Consider the following 22278-nt stretch of genomic DNA (forward strand, 5'->3'; position numbering starts at 1 on the left):
TAGGACAAAATAATCTCTCCCAGCACACAAACTACTAACACACCAAGTCTCTTGGATGCAAATCACACTAGCGTTCAAAGAGAACAAATACTGTAATTTCTCAGGACTATTATTTATCCCCGCAGCGTTCCAAGAGAGAACTTTCAAATTACTGCTAAAGATGTTGAAAAAGTTTAGGGTTGTCTGAGAATTTACTAGACAAAGCGCCGGGCAGCCAATTCCACCGCTGGTTATCTTCTATTGGGAGGTTGTTCTGAATTAACGTGGCAGGCATTACATGCGTCACCAAACGTCTGCTTTTTGACACCCATATTTTTAAATCATCAAAAGAGGAAGGGGGGCCATCATAACCAGTGCCCTGCTGAGAAAGTCTATTATGAGGGAGCCTATCTCTTCCGGAAGACAGAACAGGTAATACATCAATTCCCCTACACTGGAAATTCTCAGCCTGTTGCAGAATAAGATTTGCTATAAGTTTGGAATAAAACTTCACCCTAACATAGGACGCGGCAACTGTACCAGATAAGGAGACTAAATCAATATAGATAGATTGAATTAACTTTAAACTCTCTATGTCTTTGAAACATTTAAGTAACCTTGCTCTATTTAAAGGCAGGTCAAAATCAAATAACGATAGAAAATCCACAGTTAAAGTATCTACAAAAACTTCTGGTACTTTTATGGGCAAATGATGAGGCCATACAACGCCATCACCTATGGCGTGAAAAGCAGGAGCAGAGGGATTAAGAGCCACAGAAGACATAGGGACTAACTTTTCCATCTCTACTACGGTGATAGGGATCGACATTCCTCCTACATTTAATGGGGGGCCTCCCACAGGTAAGAGAGAACAATTGGAATATATTTTGAGACCTGATGCAGAGGGATTCAAATGATCGGAAGAGTGAGTAGCAGCTTCCTGACTCAAGGACCCATTCACAGGCTCTTCGGTGATAGGTTCATTGATATCAGGAACTTGAGAATTATCAAAGATTATTTGTCTCTGTCTTTTCTTTCTATATCTGCGAATAGGTTTCCTCTTTTTTCCTTTGTTCTTTCTATGTTTTCCAGATTTTACTTTTTCTTCCCCCCCTATCCCTTGAATTTCCGATACAAAAATTGGGAATAGCGCTTTTTCCAATTTTGGGGCGGAAACATCCACACTTTCTTCTTCAATTTCAAGGACAGAATTTCTTACACAGTTAGATGTAGAGAGTGTGGGTATTAAAGATAGCTCATTTTTAGAAATGGCCACAAGTTTATTTTGGACTGGGTTAATATTTCCATCTAGATGGCCATTACCCGACTCGGGCCCCTGTGATCCAACCTTAGTAACTAAATCAGGGACCTTTTCCGGGAGCTTTAACAGTAAAACATTTAGTATCTGTGTGACCGATTCCAAAATACAATCAGAGCTTCCCACAAATTTACCCAATAACAGTAAAATAGAAGACAACAAATGTTCCAATGCAATCAGGGATTCGGAAATCGGCTTTTCAGATTTATCAGAGCCTGGGGGACCAATGGGGCCAATGCCGGATATATTAAGCAGTGGGCTCTTAGAGATGTTAAACTGAGAGGAAATGTCTTGCGATTTTATGGAGGGAGTACTGCTATAAAGCTGAAGACCAGAGAGAGTAGCCCCGATCGGGGACTTAATAGCTTCAGAAGATTTCGAGGTAACATCAGCTAAGTATCGACCACATAGTTCCATGTCAATACTCGACAGATGGAGATCCCCCTTACCGTCCACATTTGGCAGTAAACCTCCTATAGGAACATTAGATAAAGGCACTTTATGGTTTACAAACCCCTTATTTTGTTGGCCACCCTCAGGACTAGAAGCAGCGCACTTAATGTCACCAGTCATTTCAGGAAGCACTGGGCCAGGTTCCTCAGAAATCAGGGAGCCCGAGTATTCTTTGTTCATCAAAAGAGGCTCCTTCTTGCCCACCATGGGGGCTGTGCCAGATGAAGAAGCTATGGCAGATGCTGTGTTTTCATCTATTAACAAATCGGTATCCTTGGGTTTTTCCCACAATTGCAGCAGCTGGCATTGGCCTTTTAATAACAAATTATTAGCAGCCTTGTTTCTAAGAGGGTTGGATCTTGTCTTCATACAAGACCTACCCCCCAATAATCTCCCCGAACGTAACTTTTTTGCCGTCATCCTTACGTGTAAAGAGCAAGGGAGACCAAAAACCGCGATAAATGTAGTTAATAACAAATAAACAATAAGAAGATGAGTGTTTGGGGGTAAAGTCACTGAGAATTCCTGCACATAGGGAGAATGTCTATATCGTCACAAGACAATATGCATTATGTAACACTAAACGAAGAATAATAACAATACAGATAAATAATATAAATAAGTAGGCCCAGCCCAGCCTACTTCAGCCACTGAGGGCCCGCCCTTTGTCCGGGCTTTGTCCGGGCTTCGTCCGGCGCGTCCCGCGCGCGTCCCCGCGCGCGTCCTCGCGGAACGAGGGACCTGTCGAAGCTTTATGCGCCGCCTGGCGCGCTGGATGCTGGCGTCAATTGCCCCTGGAGGCTGCTGGGCAATGTAGTTCGACCGGCGGAGCCAAGCCCGGCCGGTCGATTTCCCGCTGATTATGGCGGAGCCAAGCCCGGCCGCTGGTCACAAAGATAAGGAGTCTCCTGGGGTCAAGCAGCAAAAGTTAGTAAGAATATGGGGAACTAGGCCCCTGGCGAAGCTTTATGCGCCGCCTGGCGCGCTGGATGCTGGCGTCAATTGCCCCTGGAGGCTGCTGGGCAATGTAGTTCGACCGGCGGAGCCAAGCCCGGCCGGTCGATTTCCCGCTGATTATGGCGGAGCCAAGCCCGGCCGCTGGTCACAAAGATAAGGAGTCTCCTGGGGTCAAGCAGCAAAAGTTAGTAAGACCTGTCCACACCAACAAAGCCCCAGCAATGTCTCAACAACGTGTTGAACACGAATAAATAAGAGCTCCTCCTGCCACTGACGGGCGCATGCCCGTGCGCGATTCGCGCAGCGGGAGCGACGAGGGGCTAAGTAGGCACCTGGCGATAAGCAGTCTCAGATGCGGGCTCTCCACATTGGCCCCTGGGACCTGTAGTGCAGCGAAAAAGCGTCCTCCTCTCTGTGGCTGACGCAGCGGCTCCCCAATTAAAATAGGATGTTGAGTACCTGCAGTCGGTTGTCAGTTGTTGATGGATTGTCTTCAAGGGTGTGACAAGTCTGCAGGTTGCAGTGTCCGGGCAGGTGAGGGAACAGGGGGATAAACAGATGGAGAAAACAGCTCTGGGCAGTACTCCTTCACGTTCACCTTCAACTACAGAGCGTCCTCGGCTCTGTAGGTTCAGCTCACTGCTCACGGCGTTGTCTCTCGACGGCTCACAGCTGCACTTGAAGCCCCCTTCTTCCCTCCGCTCTGTGTATGCTCTGCTCGCTCCGGTCCCGGTTGATGAGCAGCTTTGAGACCCCCCCTGGGGCAGAGAAGAGAGGACAGAAGGCTGGGAGCCTGGAGAAGGAGGTAGCAGTTGGAGCTCAGAGCTCGGTTTTTGGAGTTCTCACACGGCATCTCTCCCCCGCTAGCTGCAGCTCAGACTGCAGCTCAAACTGACGGCAGCGTGGAAAAGACGGACTGGATCAGTGCGCAGTCGTCTCCCTGTCCTATATTCCCCTTCCTCACCTTCCTTACCCACTTACCATTCTTCGCTTCTATGCTCTTGAAATGTTTTTCTAGCAACTGATGTTACCTGATTCTAATGTCCTGTTTAATTTTGTGGAACCTTATGTAAAGCGCTCTGATACCTTTGGGTCTAGCCAGCGCTATATCGAGCATTCTGTCCGACGACCAGTGGAGCTGCTCTGTTCAGCTAATTGAGGTAATCAGCCTTGGTTTTTCCCCTGACCGTCACCTGCCCAGCCGGACATTGGACACTGTTTCTCCCCTTCTCCCTGTCTCGCCCCCCCCCCCAGCGTATTTCTGGTATTCTGGTTTTCCTTGTCTCCTTTCTTTCCATTTTTCTGACCGATGCCCGTTGGAGCTTCCAAGAGAGCTATAGAGGAGACTGGCCTTGGATTATCTCCCTGGCTGTCACCTACCCACTCGGTCTTTGGGCTGACTTTCCCTTTATCTCTTTTCCGTCTTACCCCTCGTCCTCTCCCTTCTCCCTCCACCTCTCCCCTTTCCCTCTCTATTTGTCTCCGGACATTTGACACAGTTCTTCCTCGTCTCCCTGCTATGGCTCCTTTCTCCCCTCCTTTCCTATCAATTCTCTCAACCGCGTTGTTTGTTTACTGTACCTTACTACGCTATTGTAACTGATGTAATTTGTAACGCAATGTTCCTCTGCTATAGCGCTCTGATACCTATGAGTCTAGCCAGCGCTTTAAAATCCTAATGAGGAGTCTGGCCCTGGTTTTCCCCCTTGACCGTCACCTACCCAGCCGGACATTGGGCATTGCAACTCCTCGTCTCCCTGCTTTTACTCCTTCCTCCCCTCCCTCCTACGAATTATTGAAACATTTTTTATGTGTACTGTACCTTACTATCCTCTTGTATCTGATGTAACTTGTAACGCAACAATCCTAAATGTAAAGCTCTCTGATACCCTCTTGGGTCAAGTTTGCGCTATATAAAACTTTATAAATAAATAAACTATGCAAGTTAGTTTTAATTCAAGGTAGTTTCATTTGGATTAATTCTATACAAATGTATCTTATGTGAATAGCCTGAATATCTGGCCTGGAACCAGCCCTCCCGCACCTAGGGATAAGACCCCTTCAATGGACTTGGACCCTGTTGCAGAGGGCTATATCTGTAGTTAAAGGTCCTCTCCCAGAGTTCCCAGGCAAGAGGATTTAATAATATAGTGCCTACCCGCAGCAAGAGCATCGAACAACGAAGCAGAAGGGCTATAATTTTATTAGAACACACCACCCTCTGCAGGTAAAATATCCTAAAGAAGGAGAAACAAAAATACAAACACTGGAGTGTTGGAGCAAGGTTTGTACCAGCCATTATTGGCCCTGACGCCCTCTATTGCTGTCAGTGGAGCCGCCAATATTCCCATGCTCTTAAATAAACTATTCACTCAGGTTTAGGGAGCCTGAAAAGATAGGTAACAGAGAAGCTTTACTAAAAACAAACAATGGTAAGCTCAGAAATATCAGACTGATAAATTGCACAGGCGCAAGGAACTAGAAAAAGTCTTTTTGTCCAATGTTATGGAAGTAATGTAAGAGGATGAAGATGTCAGAAAGTGTAAGAGAATACGTTTTTGTCACTCTTTCTGAGTGTTAAATCACCGGCTGTCCCCTTTGTCTCCCCCTGGAGACGGGACAGGTGTGAATCCCACGACGGTCACTATGATCTGACACCCCTCCTCTGCAGCTACTGCTCTTCTTGCCTAGTCGTCCCTGTTCTTACTTTACACGTGGCCCTGCCAGATCACCAAGCTTCAAAGGGCGACCCCTCTCCAAATATACGCTTCTTTTCTATCAGTTTGTGTCCCCTGCAGGGCATTGTCCAGTGGAATGATGTCTTCGAGGCTCTCTGTCGACCTTTCTCCCGCAACACACTGAGTAGCAATGTCCTTATCCATGCAGAGGTGGCCTGGCTATATCTAACCTGCGCGCGATCTGAGCTGGGTGAGCAAAATGTGGAATTGATGCAAGAGAAGAAATTAGTTGGAATAGAAGTCGTTCTCTGCTACCAATGGTTCTGGGTAGTATGTGATTGTGTCTTTTTTAAAACATGTTTTACAGTTTTCTACGAAGCAGAGGTAATGGTTGATTTAAACATTTGCAATTTCAAACCTTGACAGGTAGTCTGCAAGAGCAGTGGTGGCGGCCATTTTGAAGGGGGTAGAGGGAGTTACAGAGTGCTTTCCTTAGTGGCAGTGCCAGCCTAGCTAGTAAGTTGCTCTAAGATGGCAGACTACAGTGTTGACTGTGATGATGCATCATTATGGTGCAGCCTCAAAGAGTCATCCATAGTAATCTACAATAATTCTGGTTCATTCAAGAAATGAAGGAATGTGATTTGTAGAGATGATGGCAAGCTCACTTTTTTATGTAAGGTGCTTAAACGTGTAGTGGCTGGCTTATTGTTTTTAGAGAAGCAACCCTGCAGAAAATAGATAACGTGAGACGATGGAAGGTGCCCTGATTAATGGATATACATATGTACGGGGCATGTTTCAACGTACAAGCTCTGAAGGTGGTAGAGCCCTGATTCCAGTACCATCAGATAGGAAGATGTCTCATGCACGTGATGATATTATTGGACATAAGAGGGAGAAAACACTCAACGTAATTAGTATTATTGGGATTATCTAAATATTTGGAAATGCAACCAAGAGCATGAAAGTACTGGAGATATTAGAACTCTAAATGAAATGATCTACAACTAAAATACAATCTTTGGAAAAAAATAATAATTTAGTAATACGTATCAATTGATAATACACTGATTCGCAGAACCTCTCATTAAAGGAGATCCTATTTACAGATCCATCCTCGGATCTACCCACCAAGTCTTGGGTATGTGTGGCTGTGAGCTGACCGAGGCCATGTATGGTGGGGTGGGATGCTCCCTGTAAGGCTTACATGGGGTGAAGGAATTGGTGGGCGCCTCTCTATCCATCTGCCTCAGCAACAAGAAGGGAAAGGAGTGAGTCCACCATCGCATCCTCAAGGACTGAGTGGCTTCCCTAAAAGAAAAAAAGATCCTGGGAAGTTATCAGCATCAAAGGAAGAGCAAGAAATTAGTTTTAGGTTCGGCATGGGTTTGGGATCTAGGTAAAACAGTGCCTTAGTTATTCGTTTAGTTTCAAGGCCCTTTGGAAAGGTTTGGGTGCATCAGGGATTATACAAGGGTTCATCCACACCACCCCTTTGTCTCTTTTCCACAGGCTGCGCCCGCTGGACATTGAGTTCATGAAAGCCCTCCACAACAAGGTGAACATTGTCCCCGTTATTGGAAAAGCAGACACCTTGACCCCGGCTGAAGTGCAGGAAAAGAAACAGAAGGTGAGGTGGAAGGGGGCATCTGGGGTGCATGAATCTGGCTACAATTAAATTGAACCAATAAAGCAAACACTGAAACAAACCTGTCTTTCTGATGTGTTGGCTTTTAGTGGCTGCTCCAAAGCTTTCAGGTTTGGGGAGAGGTAGCATCAAGGTCACCTCCTTAGCTTCCCTAAACTCTGTTTATTTCCACAGTTCTCCAAGGCAGGACATAAAGCTGGCACCAACCCAGCCCTATAAGATTTGCAGGATCATCAGCCTGTCAATCCCAAGTATTCCTGCAGGATATGGTGATGGAGACGGAGGGCTGGAAGAACCAAATGGGGCTTTCCAAAGCATGATGGGTGGTTTGTGGAGCTACACAGTGAAGGTTCTAGCAGGAATTTTAACTGTAACATTTATTCCCTCCCCATCCTAGATCCGGGACGAGATTGAGGAATTCGAGATCAGCATCTACCAGTTCCCGGAATGCGACTCTGATGAGGATGAAGAGTTCAAGAAGCAGGACATGCAGCTCAAGGTAAGGCAGACCTTTGCAGGGCAAGTACCAAAAGGACAAAGCCTAGATCCAGGGATGGAGAGACTCACAGTCCTAACTTTAATATTTTACTTTAAGGATAACAGCTCCATTGGAATCGCAGTATTGAAGAACCTTTCATGCCGCAGTCCAGAGGCTGCTTAGGAGAAGTTGTTTCTCGTTGCTTTGCTTCAACCCAGGGAGAAAATGACTGCACCCTTGCAAACCATATAGTTCAGTTTTCCGGGATGTTAGTTAGATCAGCGCCCTTTTCTATGCTGTCTTGTCTGGGTGAGTGCACCCGTGGCCATTCAATGCACGATGCACTCAAATAATCTTCTGATGAATTGAGTCCAGATTCTTCTATTTGAGTGGGTGTTTTTTCTAAACACAGCTACTAGTGTAGTAACTCCCTGTCTTGGAATGAGTTAAGACTATAAGATAGCTACTTTTCAGAAGAACGCCACATTTCATTCTAGGCATTACCTTGTAACATTCATTATCATTCTTATCAATGTGTTAGTCTCATTTGTTCAATTAAAGCACACAAAGAGTACAATTCCCAGATAGCACTTCTTGGTAAAGGAATATCGTGGACTATAAACATGGCATGCTGACAACACAGAGTGCCCGGGCCGCTCCACCACAAAGGTGAGGTGATCCGTGTTCCATTTGATAGAGAGGTGACTACTTTAGACGATGCCCTGCATACTGAGATCCACAGTGACTTGGTTGGTTCCCTTTGTAGGGCCAGTAGCAGCTGTTCGGCAGCTGACTGTAGGCAAATGAACCCACGTCAGATCAGATTTGAATTACTTACCAGCCTGCATGGGAAAGTTAATCGCCTGCTGGGCCTGACTGCTTTTAGCCCCCAACTCGGTTTCAATACCACACCAACCCTGTAAACCTGGAGTAGTTGCTACATTGTAAAAAAACATCTTAAAAAATTAAACACGTTTACCGATTAAGATCAATTAGACTTCTTTGAAGAGCACTTTCCACATGTAACTGATCACAGTCTCTAACATCTATTGCCTCTGTAAGAAATTGGATTATGATTTGGGGAAGGTGACTACCTAACTCAAGGAATAATCACAGCCCTTGTCAGGGGAACCCTTAAAGTCACAAAGTTAACTCAAGCTCAACCCCATCGCATCTATGGCAAGGAGCAGACAGGGCAAAATTTAAAGCATTTTTGCAGTACCAAAACAGTAATAAAGTCTAAATGAAAAACAACAAACATCCCAAACCGAATAAGCAGAATTTAATAAACAACATGACTAACATCCAAAAAGGAGAACCAGAGATAGGATTTTTAAAAAACTTTTAAGCAGGAATAGCAGCAACAAGCAGAAACTACAGATGATGGTCAATGATCTAGGCACAATTTGAGACTCTGCCTCAATGGAGCATGGGTCGAATACACCAACCAGGTTTGTCCTTGTCCAATATTTCACCTTTGGACTTTAGACCTTTAAGTCCCAATCCGCCACAGTAGTATATGTTTTAAGCCAGCAGAACATCAGAGTAGGCATCTAGAGAGTAGAGACTTATTGGATGTCAGGTAGCAGACAACAGTAGGGTCTGGAACAGGTTGAGTTGCCACTGAACAGCTGGGCAGTTGCAGGAAAGGCCTCTTGTAGATTATTGTATCCCAGTAATTTGAACAGGAGGTCTGCTGTATGACACTGTAGTGCACTTCTTTGTCTTGGGTAAAAGAGAGAGCAGGTCCAGTCCTTCAGATCTCTTCTCACGTTGCAGATAGCAGGTCTTGTTCTTTTCTGTTCTTTCTCATGTCCAGCAGCGTTCTAAGGTGGGTTGAAATGACTCCTTGGCATGCCCTAATCAATGAGGTGCAAGTTCCCAGGGCTAATCCTACCAACTCTGGCCATTTCCAAGATGGCATAGGTCTTTGGCCACACTAAACTGGTGCTCTGAGGGCTGGGACTGTGTGTAGGAAATATACTATTGTAATCCTAGTATATTCCCATAACCAAGACCAGAATTTTGTTTGCAGCAGCCACGGTACCCTCAATAAACCCACAGACAGAAGCCTGGTAGAACAAATTAGGGGTTTCCAGCAACCAGACAATAGATATACAAGAATTGTTTTGGCATCCCGTTTCCTTTCCTTTCACGTGTGACCCCAGTATTATATGTAAAAATTGAAGAGACCTGTTAAGCAGGATTTGACATTCGAGCACTGTAATGCAAAGAGGATGCCCATATCCACCATATTCTGGGAGGTTCAGATGAGTCATCTCTGCAAATTCATGCCAGCCGATTGTTTGCTCCTAGGAGGCATTTTGCACCTTTTTTCAACAATTGAAATGCAAATTACTGGCTGGCAGAAGTGGGAGAGCAAATGTAAATTACCCTCCATGAACTTCAAGCAGGGAAAAGGTAAATTTTGAAAAGTTATTTTTCCTTAATATTGATTATAAATCCAACTTCACCATTTCATTGGATTTTTAATAACTATTAAAAATAGTTATTTCATTATTTTATAGCTAGTCCCATTTCCAAGATACAGTATTAGGAATTTAATCTGTACTCTGGTTGTCTACATATGAAAACTAGGTCTGCCACAGTGTAAACTAGCTATTGCCTGTTAGTCACTGTAAGGACATGTAAACATTGCATTTCTACATGTCTTACTTTTAAATACAATGCCTTGTGGACTGCGTGGCTTACAGAGGGTGACTTATTAATATTTGAAAGGGAGGTTTTGACCTGTCAAAAATGTTTATTTTGACAGGTTGAATTGTCATGTTTAAACTGCCACAGTCAGGCTACAATGATAGGGCTGAAGTTATGTTTTACACTGTCCCTGTAGGGAATGCCGCAATAGGTGCTACAGTCATTTAGTAACATTTAACTTGAGAACATTTCAAACCTTATACTTGGGACTAATAGGTAAGTTAAATATACCAAATGGGAATACGCCAATTTTGACTATTTTTAAAGGAAGAGCACATGTACTTTACCACTGGTTAGCTCGGTTAAAGTTTGCAGAGTTCTAAAGCCAGCAAAATGACAGGGTCCGTAAAAAGCTAAAACTAATATGTGACCATGCAGAAAAGGTGGGTTTCCTACAGCATTGATTATAAGTTCAATGTGGAATTGGTACTATTAAACACGCCCAGTGACATTCGATACACAAGGGCTTAGATATCACCAGGTGTGATAAATACCATCAGTTGCATGTTGGCCCCGAAAAATGAGGCAGAACATTGAAATTTTGGTGCTTTCCATAAAAAATGTGTTTTTCTTTGTGTTTATCCAGTCATTTTTCCTCATTAAATTCAAGCAGGGTTGACCTGCCAAAATTTAAAGGGAGAAAAATCTGGAGAGTGTGAATCACTTTAAATGGCAAAATCTGTACAAAGATGTGTCTGTCGAGGGAGGCACAATAGAAGGAGGTGCTTGTGATCGAGATCTATGTGTTACGGGCTCTTGAAAGACACATATATGTTTTTTAAACCAACGTGTCTGTAGTCTGAGTACAGAAGCCAGGAATCAGGGAAACAGGGTTTCTTTAAGGCTGTGTATGTGTATAATTTTAGCAGGTTGTGTTTGAAAAAACTGAAAACTGCAGGCCACCATTGAAGTGAGAGGTTAGGAAGGCAAATCAAGACAGTTTGGATGAGGGACTTCTAGAGGAGGCACTAAAAAGCATGAACGGAAGGGAACAGAGCTCTACAGAGAAGGAAATAAGAGACATTATGAGTCAGTGAATTAGTCAATATAAGAATAGTACATTCTGATGGGCGTGTGGCCTGTTAATATCTACTAAACGAGTTGTACAGTGGTAAAGCTTCTCTAAACACGCTCCTATCAGCTATCAGGGAAGCTGGAGCAAGCGAGGGCCATCTAGATCCCCAGTATGCTGATGATATTGCCATACAAGAAGGAAGTTGTCTTGTGGATAAGGATGTCTCTGCTCCTTTCCTCATCCACAGGTAAATAGTAACCCCGGGCGTAGTAGGCATAGCGGCGCTACGAGGAGGGTCACGGAGTTGAGAACTCCGCGGAGCTCTGCTAGGTCACCCGCCTCTCGCCCCCCCCTCCCCATTACCAATTGATTAAAACTTAACTAAAAATACTTTAAAGTAAAGAAAAACCACTAACCTTGGCTGCGGCGTCCCCGAGCTGCCCTCCTCCTCTTCATCGCCGTCTCTGTGAAAACTGCGCATGCGCAGTTTTCCCAGAAACGATGATGAAGAGGAGGAGGGCAGCCCTGGGACGCCGCAGCCAAGGTAAGTGGTTTATCTTTACTTTAAAGTCTTTATATTTAAGTTTTAATCAATTGTTAATGTGGGGGTGGGAGGAGGGGGATGGCCAACTCCGCTCCGCCGCGGAGTGTGCGGAGCGGACGTCTCCGCCCGGATTAGTAAATAGGCCTCACATCTGCTCCTCTAGGAGACATCGAAAGAACTTTGTTTCCTTTCTATCACATAATCTGCAGTGTAAATTATGACTTATCCCAGTTATATTTTAGGTGCCTATATATCACATGTCCTCCTCAAAGACAAGATAAGAGCAACTCCCTTGTCACTCATGCACAACACTAAATGTTTCCCACACAGAATCATGATAACTACATCACTCTGCCACCCAAGCACTCCCTCAATATGCAGCACGCTACCCACCTGTTGTGTACAACAATCTCCAGGCAACCAAATGTATTTAAATTTTAAAAAATGTAATGTATTAAGGCAAAGTAACTAAATAAATAAGTAGACATGCTTTATTATCACAATTTATATTTTAGATTTATATCTAAAAGTAAAAACATTGGCCTATATAATATTCACAATTTTATTAAAAAAACAAAACCAAAAAGAATTCACACTTACTCCTTTCATTCGTCTAAGCAACCATGCATCCATACCTCAAAGTACCATCAACATTTACTAATCCTTCAGATTATTGGCACGTAAGTATTAATGTCCCTCAAGACTGTACTGGATTTAAACTAAAACATTATACAGAGGGAAAAAATGTGTATCTTTAACAATATTTGCAAATGTTATCACATTAGACAAATCAGCAATATCATCTAAAATGACATCAAGTATTGCACAGTACAAGCTAAATAGAGGATGAAAAGCAGGTGGCTCAGATTATTGATGAATCTTCATGCTACCCATCTGAACATGTACTTCATGGTCCCACAGTGGGGTATGAATCACATCAGAAATGCTACAGTACAATAGTCCACTGGCACTGGCACTGCAGCCTGATCAGGCTGTGCTCCCAACTCCGGCTTCACCACCCTATGCACATTACTGACCCCTTCACCAACCAGCTCCGGATCGAAACTAGGAGCTTCTGTGTTGCAAGCTACAATTGTATTCCCGAGCAGTGCCAGGGCTCTCGTCAAGGGCCACTTCAGCTTACACCACCCATTGCCCCTGCCAGCTCTGTCTGTCAATGACATTACAAACACACCTACTAACCATCACAATCCACAAGTGTGAGAATTCAGACTACTCCAGGCCCCCAAAGCTATTAGAATGGCTTGGGTGGCAGGTATTAGTAGTTGTCAAAGTATATTGAATTTATAAACAACTGTTGTTGTGCTCATCTGTAAATAAGATAAACTGTGCCACCATGTGGTAGACTGCCATAGATACCGGTGTTGACAATTAAGTGCTGGTGCCGAGTATCGGAAACCACTGGCTCAAATTAAGTACTGGAGGGAAGTTACACTACCAAACAGTAAACAGTCTTTAGTGCGCGGCTGCTAGTACGCATACCATTACTTCACAAGCATTACTATGCTTGCGATGTTACAACACGTACCATTAGTACGCAAGTTGTTACATCGCAAGCATTGTTACAACGCAAGTGTTGTAATGGTATGCGCTATCCACATCGTTGTTTGGAAGGCGCTTCCATTTCCAAACAACGACGTGCAGATCTGACATCACTGGAAGCCGGAGAAGAGAGGAACCACGGAGGAGAGAGAGGTAAGTGTAGCTTTTTGGGGTCGTGCAGTGGTAGTATTTTAGGTTGTAGGGTTGTGTTTGAGTACTGTAGAGTAGTGTATTTGAGTTTAGGGTAGTGTCAGGGGTCGTGAAGGGTAGTGTTGGGGAGTAGTGATGTGGTGTTTGTGTAGTGTAGGGTAGTGCTTTAGGGTTTAGGGTAGTGTCAGAGGGTCGTGCAGGGTAGTGTTTCAGTGAAGGGACCAGACTGGGGGTAGGGGTAGGGTCATGCTGGGGCTAGTGGTTTACGGTTTAGGGTAGTGATGTGGTGTTTGTGTAGTGTAGGGTAGTGTTTTAGGGTTTAGGGTAGTGTTGGGGGGTCGTGCAGGGTAGTGTTTTACTGTAGGGAACGGACTCAGGGTAGGGGCTGGGTCATGCTGGGGGTAGTGTTTTAGGGTTTAGGGTGGGGTTGTGATGTTAGTGTAGTCTAGGGTAGTGTTTTAGGGTTTAGGGTATTGTATTGTATTGTAATTGCATTTATATAAGGCTTACTACCCATGACGAGGCGTTGAAGCGCTTTTTCGACGGGTAGCACACTACTCCTGGACCCATAGAGGATTAGTGTTGAATTAGTATAGTGAAACATGCAAGTACATTTTAAGTGGTGGATAGGTTAGTCAGTTATTTGGATTTGAAATGAAAGCAGAAGAATAGAGGAGGAAAAAAAGGTTTGTATTTATATGCCGCTTGTTACCCCTGATGGGGTGTTGAAACATGCTATTCAGGAAGCCCATAAATGATTAGTGGTGAATTAATATGGTGAAATATGAAAGTAATTTCAGTGGTGGATATTAGTCAGTTCCTTGGAGTGAGAAGGATAGCGAGGGATAAAAGGGAATAAATAGCACTTGTTACCCCTGATGGATATTGAAGCGCTTTTCTGGCGAGTAGCAGGCCACTCCAGAACTCATAAAGGATTAGTGTTGAAAATTAGTATAGTAAAATATGAAGTAATTTGAGTAGTGGATATGTTATTCAGTTATTTGGGTAGAGAAGGTTAGGTGGTGGGCTAGTGAAGGGAAAGAGGTTTGTATTTATATAGCGCTTGCTACCCCTGATGGGGTTTTGAAGCGCAAGTAGCACGCTACTCTGGAACCCATCAGGATTAGTGTTGAATTAGAATGGTGAAACATGAAAGTAATTTCAGTGGTGGATATGTTAGTCAGTTATTTGGATTGAGAAGGGTTGGGGAGGAGTAGAAAAGAGGGAAGAGTTTAAAAAGGTTTGTTTTGGGGGATCGGTATAGTAAAAGAGGTGTAAGATGATGCAAGGAGGGGTAGAGTAGGAGAGAGTCTAGAAAGGGTTATTTTGAGGATCATTGTAGTGGTATGTGGCTTGGGGTTAAAAGAGAGAGTGGGTGTAGAGGATATATTGAGCGGAGTATAGGCTGAGAAATAGGGAAGTGCATTGGAAAATGCTAAATTAGAAGAAAGTGATAAATATATAGATCCATAAGTACATTGAAAGTATATAGATGCATAATGGAGGTATGTATATTGGGCAGCATTTCTTGCCCTGGTCCTGAACAGTCTCGAACAGGCTCACACAGGCAACTGCCCTTGTCCTCTCCACCCTTAACAGGCTCAAACAGGCAACTGCCCTTGTCCTCTCCGCCCTTAGCCTCGACGCCCTAAGCCTGGCCTTTTATAGCCCTAGTAATCAGGTGACCCTGTCAGCCAATGGGAACCCTAGCCATAACACTATCCAATCACAACACTAGCCCTAAAAATTTAGAACCAATAGGAGACCAGGACCTTACAGCCAATCTTAGCCCTAGTCCAAACACCAAAAACCCTAATCTCTACGTACAATAGAGGCCCTAGCCCTACCAGTAGTCACCCCCCCAAGTCAAAGCATCCAATGGCACAGGAAGCCCTTGTCCCTACTTCCAATAAAAAGCCTAACCCTACTCTTAGTCCCACAACCAGTCCAGCAACCAATCACACCAGAAGCCCTAATCGCTACTTCCAAATAAAAGTCTAACCCTAGCCCTAGTTCCACCTAGTCCCAACAACTAATAACACAGGAAACCCTAGTCCCCACTTCCATTAGAAATCCTAACCCTAGCCCTAGTCCCAACCCTACATTGATTGAATCACGGACCCAGAAACCAATCAGAACACTCAAATACCCAACCAATGAGGACACTAACCCTAATCCAATAGAAACATCAGATAGAACCACCAATCAGTTTACACATGTACCAAACAATATCAGACCATATAAGGTCCCAGCGACCTCAGACAAGGTTTACTGGCCATGGAGTTGGGAGCTGCTTTTCCTGTTCAGAATCTCCTAGGAGACAGACAGGCTCAATCCACACTTTGAACTTCTGCAGGTAAAGGCCTCACTAACTTGAAATCTAACAATACTGTTTGAATAAAACTTTAGTCCCTCATCAGCAATGAGAGGGGAAAACTACAGAGTTTGGACTGCAAATCCCACAATTCAACACATTAAATGGAAGCAATCATGGGCAGGAAAAAACACAATTTTAAAACACAAAACAGCTGATAAAATATCCAATCACAGGCAGGTTAAAACTACAATTTTTAAACTGTAATAACCACAGGCAAAGACAGAAATCACAGAAAGGGAAAATCGTTTTTTTAAAACTTTTGTTTTGGGGAAGAGACAGCACTAGTCTGCCTCCTTACCACTTCCTGGACTCTGCTTACTGCAATCTGGGGCACAGGGAGGCTGCAACTCACAAGATGGAGGAGAATGATTTGGGGTGCACCCATCAAGGCCTTAAGGGGCCTGGGCTAGTGTGAGGGGACGGCTCAGAGTTGCCTGGTAGTTGAACAGCCAATCCCCGGTCCTGGGTTTCCTGGCCTGGGCGGGGGGACTGGGGGGCTGGGGAGCTGCTTTTCCTGTTCAGAATCTCCTTGGAGACAGACAGGCTCAATCCACACTTTGGACTTCTGCACGTAAAGGGCTCACTAACTTGAAATCTAACAATACTGTTTGAATAAAACTTTACTACATCTACCGGCCAAAAAACGGACAGGACTGGGGGCTAGGGAAGGGTTGTGTAGGGGTAGTGATTTGGGTTTAGGGTAGTGTTGTGGTGTTTGTGTAGTGTAGGGTAGTGTTTTAGAGTTTAGGGTAGTGTTGGGGTGTTGTGCAGGGTAGTGTTGTAGTGTAGGGAGCGAAATGGGGGAAGGGTGAGGGTCGTTCAGGGGGTAGTGTTTTAGGGTAGGTGTGTGGTGTTTGTGTAGTGTAGGGTACTGTTTTAGGGTTTAGGGCAGTGTCGGGGGGGTGCGAAGTGTAGAGTTAGAGTGTAGGGTCCAGGCAGGGGGAAGGCCATGTAGGGGGTAGTGTATTAGTGTTTAGCGTAGTGTAGTGGTGTTTAAGTTGTGTAAGGTAATGTAGTGTGAGCATGATTTTAGTGGGATGTTTTTAATTAGCATAAACCATAGTACATTTATAACCATTTGATTATTATTGCATGCACAGTTAAAACTTGTGAAGTAATGGTTTATGCTAAGTAAAAACATCGCCCTAAAATGATGCAAAGTAATACATTCCTCCCAAACAGCTACTGACCTAAAGGTGCAATCGGCTATCTGACCCCTCTATTAATATTGCTAATTGAACTACAGAATAATCTCCCGCTTATTGACTGCTTTCCTTCTCTTTCCAGAACAGCATCCCCTTCGCTGTCATCGGCAGTAACACCGTTGTCAAGGAGGTGAAAGGAACAGCTTTGAAAGGGCGCCTCTACCCCTGGGGGATAATAGAAGGTAGGATTGGATGCCAGCTAGATGGTGTTAATGAAAGTAGGATAGGACTGCAGGGGGCTCTGTTCTTCATAGGGGAAGATTACATTAAGATAAAGGCATGGATGATTCCTGTGAGATTTTGCTTAACACATCCTCTAACAGTTGATCAGTTAGAAGAGAAGTAAAACCCTGGCACTCTGCCTTTGTACCTCTGCAAGCTTTCATTGCTTTCTTTGAGGTTTAAAATATCAAATGTGTTAGCTGCATCAATAATCAAATAACTAAAAAAGTAGATAGGTTCTTTGGGGAAAAACTGTGGGGCATATTTACAAGCTCCTATCGCCACAGGAATGTCACTTTTAGTGACGTTTCTATGGCGATAAACCCTTTGCCTTATTTACAAGGCGATACAGGCAAGGGAAACCCAATAAACCCTTGTAGGCTTGGGCACTGAACGTTTTAAGGTCAAAAAGGTGCTACAAGGGACTTAATTTAAAGAGATATAAATCTCAGTTTAGGAGTTGCACAAACGTATCACACTCCAGTGTATCAACAGAATATCACAATCAAAAATTATGCTAAAGTAAATCAAAAGGAAGGAAAAAGGAGAGAACACACACAGGAAAAAAGTCTTATTCCAAAGAAATTTATGTTGTATCAAATAAAAATGGGGAGACAAATACAAAGAAATCAAATTAAAGCAAACAAGTTATGAACAGAGGTATGTATCACATCTACTCATCAGTTCACAACTAAACATCAACTCCTACATGAAATAACATACAAACAAATTAATGAATTAACAGTGTTCATATGTTGGTGCCAACGCAACGCTTCTGGAGATGATGGAAGTGTCAACGTTTTGGTCTAGTATGCTGTCGTCATGTAGACCATCATCAGGATACAATACGACCAGTTACTCGGTGTTCGGCGTAGTTGTAAGCGTTTAAATCAATGGCTTGAAGCAATGCAGCGTACAGCGTCGGCATGCCGGGTCATGAATTGATGAAACAAGTCCAAACTTGTTTCGTCAATTCTTGACCCGGCATGCCGACGAGTAACTGGTCGTATTGTATTCTAACATCAGCAAGCTTTCACACGCTGTTTTCCTGATCTCATTACAGTGATTGGAAACCTAGTCCCACATCTCTCGCTGTATATTGCTACTAGAAGCTAACTTGTGCGAAATTTCAGGGGGTTGTCCCAGCAACGAATATTTTTGTCCTGATGATGGTCTACATGACGACAGCATACTAGACCGAAACGTCGACACTTCCATCATCTCCAGAAGCGTTGCGTTGGCACCAACATATGACCACTGTTAATTAATGAATTTGGTTGTATGTCATTTCATGTAGGAGTTGATGTTTAGTTGTGAACTGATGAGTAGATGTGATACATACCTCTGTTCATAACTTGTTTGCTTTAATTTGATTTCTTTGTATTTGTCTCCCCATTTTTATTTGCTACAACATAAATTTCTTTGGAATAAGACTTTCTTCCTCCGTGTGTTCTCTCCTTTTTCCTTCCTTTTGATTTACTTTAGCATATTTTTTGATTGTGATATTCTGTTGATACACTTATTTACAAGGTGGCATTAAGCCATTTAACGTGGCCCAACACCGCCTCGTAAATAAGGCTTCCTTTCACGCTACACTTAGCATGAAAGGGGCATGCGGTGGGTGCTGTGGGGCATTCCGCTGCAACACCCATTGCTTTTGACTCTGCCCCCTATTTACAAGTGCGGTGTAAATAGGAGGCAGCGCCAAATTAGGACCAGGGAAAACATGGTCTTAACATGATGTAACGAGGAGAAATGCTTTATTTCTCCTCAATTTTTCTGTTTTTATGTGTGCTTCACAAATTGCCATGAAGGATTGTTTATGTGCAGGAAGGTGCAAGGGTGCCTGCATTGGTGCTAGGCAGCTGAATTTAACACCAGCAGAGAGAGATACACAGGGCTGCACCATATTATTGTGAATATGGTGCATCCCTGTGTTTCTAAAGTGACGCAGTGTGGCGTTAGCAATTTTAGAGCTACCCCGCGCTCTTCCACTTTCGTATACACATGCGCCTCTTTCCAGTGTTCGTATCTTGGGCTTTCCTCTGCTTCTTCCACGTTGCTTGTCCAGGTAGTTTGTACTATAGTTGTTACAGGTACTACTTATATGGGTGAATTATAGATATAGGGGCAGATGTGGCAAGCATTTTTGCGTTCGCAACAGGGCAATTTTCACAGAATCTGCCCATTTGTGGATGAAAAAATTGCTTTTCCGATGCAGCAAGCCCAATTTTGCGATTCAGTAACTTGTTACCGAATAGCAAAATGGGTTTGCGATTCGGTATTAGGAAGGGGTGTGTTTAGGGCGTCCCTTCCTAATACCGAATCGCATCGGTATGTATGAATGTTTTGTGACCACAATTGCGGTCGCAAAACATTAACATTTTACCACCTAATTCAAGTAGGTGGTAACCCATTCGCAAATGGGAAGAAGTCCCCAAGGGACCCCTTCCCCTTTGTGAATGTTTGTAAAAGCAGGACCACATATTTGTTAAAGCAGGACCACTGCCTGCTCTTAAAAAATGAAAAGAAAACGTTTCATTTTTTTGTTTTGTAAAGCATCCCGTTTTCCTCTAAGGAAAACGGGCTGCATTACAAAAAAAAAGATTGCTTTATTGAAAAGCAATCACAGACATGGTGGTTTTCTGATCTCAGCAGGCCACCATCCCCGTGATTTTTGCGATTCCTAGGGGGTCGACCTACCTCATTAATATTCATGAGGTAGGTCATTTGCGACCCCTTAGGAATAGCAAAAAGGTGTACTATACACCTTTATACATTGCATTTTGCTATTTCTTAATTGTGAATCTGTGTGATTCGCAATTAGGGAAGTATTAGGGAATTATTAGGGAAGTATTTCTACACTTGTATTTTTATTGCAGCTATCAATTCCTTTAATGCATTCTTTTTCTTTTACTTAAAATATGTAACAAAGGATAACTAAGTTGTGGTTGTAGAAAAAAAAGCTATTATTGTGGAGTGGGGCATGAGCCACCCTAAGTGCGATAATGTCATTACTGAGCTGTAAAGTACACAATAGCTCTGAATGGCTATCTTAGAATCGAGAGAGTAGAGCTGATTTCGGGATCAACAGGCACTTAGACTAACAAGGGCAGCTCTGTAAGCATTGAAGGACATCCCAAATCCCAATAGACCTCTCCTGTGTTACCAGCTGAAACATCCGAGGCCAGCTGTCCCTACACAAGTACCCTCTCACTGAACCACTCTTCTGAAAGGAGACAGCAGAGGACTAAGGGATTTCTCTAGGAAACCACATATGAGGCCACTGATTCCAAATTGAACTTGATTTACACTTTTACTTGAGTACCATTGAGATGGGTAACAATAAACATCTGTTATTCCGCGCTAAGATAGCCTTCTGGGTGAGCGTGCACTTTGCAAATACACATGCTATGTTAAGTTACTTGCATCTGCACTGGTTGTAGGTCAGAAAATTAAATTGTATTCACATATATCCTCTGACATAAATATTGTGTTCTGTTTATATACAAATTCTGGTATTTACTTCAATGGGGGGATATATTTATGGTCAGTATTTAAACCACAATATTTATCACAGGCTATATTCTGACAATGAACTCCTGGTACTACACCACAATGCAAGAAATTCCCTAATGACTAAGCTAGATTATTGTGGTCCTCCTTTCCTATCTACAAACTTCTCCTATCACAAAAAAACATTCAGTCTTAAGTCAATGTGGAGGTTCATCTAGTTTTATAAAGCAGGTCATCAAGATGACAAGCCAGCATCCCTCACAACACTCACTGGCTATCTGTTTAGGCGGTATGCTAATTTACAATCCCAATGGTGACTCACACATCACTATCCAAGAAGGCTCTCAAATACATCTCAGACCTCCAAACGTATCATGTAATACCTCTTCACTGGGTGACCAAGTGCTTATTCAATCAACCCTTTTAAGATCCTTCTCCATCAGGGGAAGATGTTTGGTCAGGTGATCACAGCTCAACAGATTGGGCCCAAACAAAGACACAATCAAAAATAAATAAGAAGGCTGGCAAGTCCTTAATCACTGCCTGTTCAATTGTGCTTACGTCTGGTGAAATTATTTGAGAAGGAGGAAGAAAAGTAAAACTTTTCTTGAGGCCTGTTTTATATCCCAAATTTGCGTTCTCAATTTTTGTGTTAGAAACAATTTCAGCCTTAGCTTTTGGAAGAAAGTTCGTATATCAAACGTATTGCTTTCAATGTTGACTTTTATTTCTCCTCTCCGCATGATTCCACCAGCAGTAAGCACATTTGAACAGGCACTGATTAAGGACCTAACAGCCTCCCTCACAGTATTATAATCGCCTAGTCCATAACTTACCTAATGAAGACATGGCGGTTATAAAATCACTAGCGACAGATTCAGACACAGTGATAAAACCAGCTAACAAAGGGGAGCTATTGTTTGCCTGTGCTCGACAGACTACTGGACAGAATGTTTAGAGGTAACATAATGATGGACAGAATTGCCAGACCCTACTACACGATCAAAATCCAGAATAAAGCGAAGGGAACACTTACGTCATCATTGCTAATGGGGGTTACCGGGTAGCGGAGGGGGTGGGTGGATTGCATATGACTCAATTGGGGTGGCAAGGTAATCTATGTGAGGAGAAATGTAGATGTGGAGCAGTACAAAGGGCTTGGGTTCAAAAGGTTCATGTTGTTATGCTTCATATAACTTTGGCTTCTGACGAATGTAAACGAGTTTTAAACATCAATATTCTGTAGTGTATGATATGGCGGTTGCCCTCAGTTAGAGGGGGCCCCAAACTGTATGTGACTATTAACACAATAAAATCCAGAATTAAGCATCTGGTAGAGAAAGGCCTTTAAAAAAACTGGATAACTAAACATGAAGCAGAATTCCTCCTGGGGCACAATCCCACTACCCTGTACTTTTATACAATACATACAATTCATTAACAGAGAACATCTC

At 43.4% G+C, this 22278-nt stretch overlaps 1 protein-coding gene across 1 annotated transcript in view; it reads left to right on the forward strand.

Annotated features, from left to right (window-relative positions):
* LOC147703148 (septin-4-like) overlaps positions 1 to 22278 on the forward strand; it is a 90544-nt gene that overhangs the window by 64417 nt on the left and 3849 nt on the right. The window contains exons 6-8 of the mRNA XM_086931682.1: positions 6901 to 7018; positions 7434 to 7535; positions 17169 to 17268. Coding sequence (XP_086787808.1) covers positions 6901 to 7018; positions 7434 to 7535; positions 17169 to 17268 — 320 coding nt within the window. The remainder of the gene's footprint in view (positions 1 to 6900; positions 7019 to 7433; positions 7536 to 17168; positions 17269 to 22278) is intronic.

This window comes from Lissotriton vulgaris, chromosome 7 (genome assembly GCF_964263255.1).
Source record: "Lissotriton vulgaris chromosome 7, aLisVul1.2, whole genome shotgun sequence".
Lineage (NCBI taxonomy): Eukaryota > Metazoa > Chordata > Amphibia > Caudata > Salamandridae > Lissotriton > Lissotriton vulgaris.